At 51.7% G+C, this 6,592-nt stretch overlaps 1 protein-coding gene across 1 annotated transcript in view; it reads right to left on the bottom strand.

The window, feature by feature from the left end:
- Window positions 1-1,594: 1,594 nt before the first annotated feature.
- Window positions 1,595-6,592, bottom strand: part of LOC125455504 (nesprin-2) — a 367,488-nt gene continuing 362,490 nt past the window's right edge. The window contains exons 96-97 of the mRNA XM_059648913.1: window positions 5,134-5,186; window positions 1,595-3,932 (exon numbers count right to left, since the gene is read on the bottom strand). Of these exons, the coding sequence (XP_059504896.1) occupies window positions 3,704-3,932; window positions 5,134-5,186 (282 nt within the window). The 3' untranslated portion in view covers window positions 1,595-3,703. The remainder of the gene's footprint in view (window positions 3,933-5,133; window positions 5,187-6,592) is intronic.

The following is a 6,592-nucleotide window of genomic DNA, read 5'->3' as shown; positions in this document are numbered from 1 at the left end:
GAGTGGGATGTTTGTGGATGTGGTGCCAATCAAGCGGCTGCTTTGTCCTGGATGGTGTCAAGCTTCTTGAGTGTTGTTGGGGCTTTACCCATCCAGGCAAGTGGGGAATATTCCAACACACTCCTGACTTGTGCCTTGTAGATGTTGGACAGGTTCTGGGGAGTCAGGAGGTGAGTTACCCACTGCAGTATTCCAGCTTCTGACCTGGTCTAGCCATTGCATTTATGTGGTGAGTCCAGGTGAATTTCAATAACTCCCAAGATGTCGAGAGTAAGAGATCCATATTTGAACCAAAGCTGTAATGAGGACGGGAGCTGAATGGCCCTGGCAGAAACCAGTTATTGGGTCAGGACTCTTCTTCAGAAATGTCCCACATGCAACGTCAACTTTCCTGCTCCTCTGATGCTACCTGGCCTGCTGTGTCCCTCCAGCTCCACACTGTGTTGTCTCTGACACCAGCATCTGCAGTTCTTGCTATCTCATACTTGGGCAATTTTCCACATTGTCAGGTAGATGCCAGTGCTGTAACTGTACTGGAACAGCTTGGCTCGGGGAGCTGCAAGTTCTGGAGCACATAATTAAACCTGACGAAAACCTGTTTGCCTTTATTTCAGCAGTGACCCTTAACTATCAGTCAGGGACCTCAGAACTGAAGGAGGGTCACTGGACCTAAAACATTCACTGTTTCTCTGTCCACAGATGGTGCCAGACCTGCTGAGTTTCTCCAGCAATTTCTGTTATGACTTCAGCAGCTCAGCACACCCTTCTCACAGGGGACTGGGCATGAACAATAAACACTCACCCAGGCAGTGATGCCTACATCTTATAAAGAACAAAGAAAATTGTCAAAGACGACTAGACTGGGGACTGTACAGGTAATGTTGTAGGTGTGGCAAGCGAAGGCACTGACAATGTCACTGGAATGTTCAATGGTGTTAATAAGATATGGAACAGAGGCAAAATATAGAAGCAATGAAGCCATCATGTTGACCTCTTGTTTGTCCACACCTGGAATTCACCGACTGCACAAAAAGTGGAAAGTGGTACAAGAAAATGATCAAGGAACTTCTCTCTTGAGTCAGGAGGATACGTTTGGATTTACAACCTTTGTGGCAGTCTCTCTCTCTCTGTCCTCATGCCTTCACCCTCCCATGCTTCACACTCTGTTTCCTGTCTCGTCTGATATCTATGTCTCCATCTCCCTCGGCAAACCTGGATCCTGTTAGACCCATCAGCAAAATTTATGCCTAAATTATATTACCATGAAGAATGCAACAGTAAATTAGTTCATTTAAAAACGCAGCGGATCTGGCAAAGGGTGGGAGAGAATGGCAGAATCATTACACTCTACTTTCAGTGTTATTGCAGCATGAAGCCATCGATCATGGGACACCCATTGCCCTGGCTCATATAATCTGAGCTCAGACTTCGGCTCTGGCAGCAGAGCAGCCTGGCCTCCTGCCTACTTCATCCTCCTTCCAGTGTAACACCAACCATTCGAGAGGAGCTGTGGGAGGGGGAAGCTGCTCCACACAGTCCAGAATCTCTCCACTTTGATTTGCGGTCATGAAAATCCATTCTCTAGTCAAGCAGACTATTTTCATTATTTAATAAAATTCAAACAGATTATAGACGTAAAGGCACATTGAGAGGTCTGGGAAGCATTGCCATAAATTAACAGAGAGATACATTAGTTAATGTAGAACTGCGGCTTTGCCTCAAAGACAGACTGTGTCTTGACCTACATTGTCCAAAAGCAGCTTCATTTTCACTCTTCTCTGTGTCTCCTGATTAAACTGACCCTCACGGGAATAGAGGGACCCCCTCCCCTCCTGGAGGCGCTGACTCTCACTGGGACACAGGGTCCCGCTCCCGTCCTGAAGGTGCTGACTCTCACTGGGATACAGTGTCCCCCTCCCCTCCTGAAGGTGCCGACTCTCACTGGGGCACAGGGACCCCTCTCCACCTGAAGGAACTGTCGGAGGGTCAGTGCTGAGGGAGTGCCGCACCGTTGGAGGGTCAGCGCTGAGGGAGTGGGCACTCTCAGAGGGTCAGCGCTGAGGGAGTGGGCACTGCCGGAGGGTCAGCGCTGAGGGAGTGGGCACTGTCGGAGGGTCAGCGCTGAGGGAGTGGGCACTGCCGGAGGGTCAGCGCTGAGGGAGTGGGCACTGCCGGAGGGTCAGCGCTGAGGGAGTGGGCACTGTCGGAGGGTCAGCACTGAGGGAGTGGGCACTGTCGGAGGGTCAGCGCTGAGGGAGCGCCGCACTGTCGGAGGGTCAGCGCTGAGGGAGCGCCGCACTGTCGGAGGGTCAGTGCTGAGGGAGCGGGCACTATTTTTGGTATCACTAAAGTGAGCACTCATTTCTACCAATCAGATTGATGAAAAATGTAGCACGATATGTTTTGGAATAAAGCAAGTGAATCACCATTCAGTGTCTCATTGAATAGATTTCCTTTAAACAACTGCAGTAAAACAGATGATCCCGTTGTTGTCACATTGCTGTTTGAGTGAGCTTGTTGGGTGTAAAATGGGTACCCTGCATTACAACATCTACACCTCACGGCACAGAGTTCCTGAACTGGTGAAATGTACAATAAGATCAAAGATGATTTTTTCCTCATCAATGAGTCTGTTGAGATTAAAGTTCCAAATTTATTTTGATTGAATGCAAATAGAAGCTGCTGTTTGGTGCAGGAACCTGATTGTGTCAATGTATCACCTCATGATCAGAAATTAATTCAATAAACATACAGCTTAAACCTCCTGGCAATCCTGTTCATTTCACAGGACCGCCCCCTTCCCGCCCCAACTAAAAATCACAGTCTACTGTACAATATAGAAATAGCTCTCACTCTCAATAATATATTCCAGATTGTAAAGTTCCCTGAAGCTGTTCTACAGTTTTCATAATTGACAAAACATCCCAGAAAGGGTTACATTTATACATCATGCAGTAAGGAAATAGGGTTGTGAATCCCACACATTGTAATACAAATATATTTACATTGTTTAGTTCCAAAATATTCACTTCCCAAATTCAAACTGACCAGTGTTGGCTGAATATTAAAATCAAGACTTAACCAGATCCCTGCTTCATAATGGAGGAAGTCCCAGCCTGGGAAAGGGTGGAGTACCAGAGGGTGGAGGTTAAACATGGAAGGCAGGGAATAGGGAATGAATGAGAATTGGTGTAGAGAAAGAGTGGAGAAGGAGGGGGATTTTATAGAGAGGGAGGAGGGAGACCTGGGGTGGATGGGACACAAAGCGGGAATAGGGGAGAGCGTGGATGCAGGGGAGGGGGTGAGAGTGAGTGTGTGGGCCATGTGCAAAAGGGACTCAGAAAGGGAGTGCCTGGAGTCCTGAGCCACATCTCGGGTGAGATCCTGCAGAGTTGGCTGGGGATAATGCACTGGAGGTGGTGTGGGGGTAAGGATCTTCCACCCACCGGTGGTCAGTGACCTCGGCTCCACTCACAGGCAGCAGGGCCACTAAAATATAAAGGGAAAGCTGACCCGCAGAAAGGAGAGGCTTGTAACAGTCTTGGTAACAACAGGTTATTAGGAAAACACTTTGCAGAGAATGTTATTACTAAAGAGACTGCAGCCGATAACTAATGGCGTGGGTAGGGTGGGGTGGGGGCAGGGGTTAAGGCGGTCAGGCTGGGACAGAGGGTGTTGAGGGGGCAGTGGAAGCCATGGAGGGTCATGTTGGTGGTGGGCCATTGGTGTATCGCAGCATTGGATACAGGGAGCGTGCAAAGTTGTTTGCCAAGGCACAGTTGTAGTCCTCCTGGGTGAAAGGAACAAGGCAGGCCAGGAGTAACAGCAGGAGGATGAGGAGCTGTAGGGGAACTGCCACCCGCAAAACCCTGGACAGAAAGGATCCAGCTTTTGAGACATCCTTCGCCTGGGTCACAACCTCTCCATCAAACCTGAGGAGGAAAAACCAAAAACAAAAACAAAGCACAAGTTAGTTCACCAAACACTTTCTTCACCTTTCAGAATGTTCTAATCTGACCCAGAAACTGCCTTCAGGAAAATATTTCTCTAGTCCGTCCACATTAATCATGCTACAATCTTAACAGGTCACTGTGTGAAAACACTGTCAAAAAAAAAATTCGCAGGATGACCCAGGACAGAGATCATCAATTAGCCACTCCCCCCACCGCCGACCCTCAGTCGCAGCAGTGTGTACCATATACAAGATGCTCTGCAACAAACACATTGATTTGGAGCCAATCTACCATCCCCTGAGAAAAAGAACAGGAAATGACATCACCAACCCAAGGAAACCTAACCAGATAAATAGAAAGCGGGACATAACACCAGCGCTTTGTCGGAGACGCACTGATGACGTTACCTAGAATGGTGACGAAACGTCTGAAAACTAACCTTCCAGCTCAGCGAGTAAACTCACATCCAGAACCTCAACCTGAGCGACAAATCTTCTCAAAACTTGCTAGCATCAAAGATGCTCAGGCAGCACCTTCCAAACCCACGACCACTTCCATTGAGAAGGACAAGGGCAGCAGGTACATGGGAACACCACCCCCTGCAAGTTCCCCTCCAAACCACTCACCATCCTGACTTGGAAATGTATCGCCGTTACTTCAGTGTCGCTGGGTCATAATCCTGGAATTCCCTCCCTAAGGAAATTATGGATCTACCTACAGCACATGGACTGCAGCGGTTCAAGAAGGCAACTCACCCCCACCTTCTCAAGGGGGAACTAGGGACGGGCAATAAATGCTGGGCCCAGCCAGAGATGCCCACGGATGTGGGAAAGGGATGTGGAAGGTAAGATTACCCCTTCAAATCTCAGCAAACAGGCTGATCAGCGTCCTGTCCCCAGACTGCAAATTGGATCAGTTGATGAGATGGGACAATGTTGTCTGAATTTGTACCTTAAAACGATGACTCTCCCCCTGTATCGCCCTCCATCTGCCTCTCTCCTTCAGTGTGGTCCAATTTTAAACCGCATTTTACTGGCCTCTTCGGGGAAAACTGAAACAGCAGCAGGGGCCCTGACCTCCTGTGGTACCAGGAATCCTGGCTCCACATGGTCCCCCGAACCATGCTTCCCCCACCCTGCCCCCCTCCCATGACCTCCCGACCCAGGCCCACACATATTACCGCTTTGTTGATGAGGGAACAGCTGCTCTATCCATTCGGACCTCTCTCCGATCCTGTAACAAACCAAATAAAAACATTGATAACTCACAACAGAATCGCCTGGTGACAAATTCTACCCCCAGGACGAGTCTGGCCACAAGTGTAAGGTATTGACTGGGCCCGGACTCGTCCCTTTGCTTCAACTTGATTGTAGCTAATGCTGAGCAAAGGCAGCCTGACACAGCGAACCAAACAAACATGCCGTGTTCCTCCAGCTCCACGCTGTGTTCCCTCTGATGCTGCCCAGCCTGCCGTGTTCCTCCAGCTCCACGCTGTGTTCCCTCTGATGCTGCCTGGCCTGCTGTGTTCCTCCAGCTCCACGCTGTGTTCCCTCTGATGCTGCCTGGCCTGCTGTGTTCCTCCAGCTCCACGCTGTGTTCCCTCTGATGCTGACCGGCCTGCCGTGTTCCTCCAGCTCCACGCTGTGTTCCCTCTGATGCTGCCCGGCCTGCCGTGTTCCTCCAGCTCCACGCTGTGTTCCCTCTGATGCTGCCCGGCCTGCCGTGTTCCTCCAGCTCCACGCTGTGTTCCCTCTGATGCTGCCCGGCCTGCCGTGTTCCTCCAGCTCCACGCTGTGTTCCCTCTGATGCTGCCCGGCCTGCCGTGTTCCTCCAGCTCCACGCTGTGTTCCCTCTGATGCTGCCTGGCCTGCCGTGTTGCTCCAGCTCCACGCTGTGTTCCCTCTGATGCTGCCCGGCCTGCTGTGTTCCTCCAGCTCCACGCTGTGTTCCCTCTGATGCTGCCTGGCCTGCTGTGTTCCTCCAGCTCCACGCTGTGTTCCCTCTGATGCTGCCTGGCCTGCCGTGTTGCTCCAGCTCCACGCTGTGTTCCCTCTGATGCTGCCCGGCCTGCCGTGTTCCTCCAGCTCCACGCTGTGTTCCCTCTGATGCTGCCTGGCCTGCCGTGTTCCTCCAGCTCCACGCTGTGTTCCCTCTGATGCTGCCTGGCCTGCTGTGTTCCTCCAGCTCCACGCTGTGTTCCCTCTGATGCTGCCTGGCCTGCCGTGTTCCTCCAGCTCCACACTGTGTTCCCTCTGATGCTGCCTGGCCTGCCGTGTTCCTCCAGCTCCACGCTGTGTTCCCTCTGATGCTGCCTGGCCTGCCGTGTTCCTCCAGCTCCACGCTGTGTTCCCTCTGATGCTGCCTGGCCTGCTGTGTTCCTCCAGCTCCACGCTGTGTTCTCTCTGATGCTGCCTGGCCTGCCGTGTTCCTCCAGCTCCACGCTGTGTTCCCTCTGATGCTGCCTGGCCTGCCGTGTTCCTCCAGCTCCACGCTGTGTTCCCTCTGATGCTGCCTGGCCTGCCGTGTTCCTCCAGCTCCACGCTGTGTTCCCTCTGATGCTGCCTGGCCTGCCGTGTTCCTCCAGCTCCACGCTGTGTTCCCTCTGATGCTGCCTGGCCTGCCGTGTTCCTCCAGCTCCA

The sequence above is a fragment of the Stegostoma tigrinum genome, chromosome 10, assembly GCF_030684315.1.
Source record: "Stegostoma tigrinum isolate sSteTig4 chromosome 10, sSteTig4.hap1, whole genome shotgun sequence".
Classification (NCBI taxonomy): Eukaryota; Metazoa; Chordata; class Chondrichthyes; order Orectolobiformes; family Stegostomatidae; genus Stegostoma; species Stegostoma tigrinum.
This window is presented reverse-complemented; position numbering and strand designations above follow the sequence as displayed.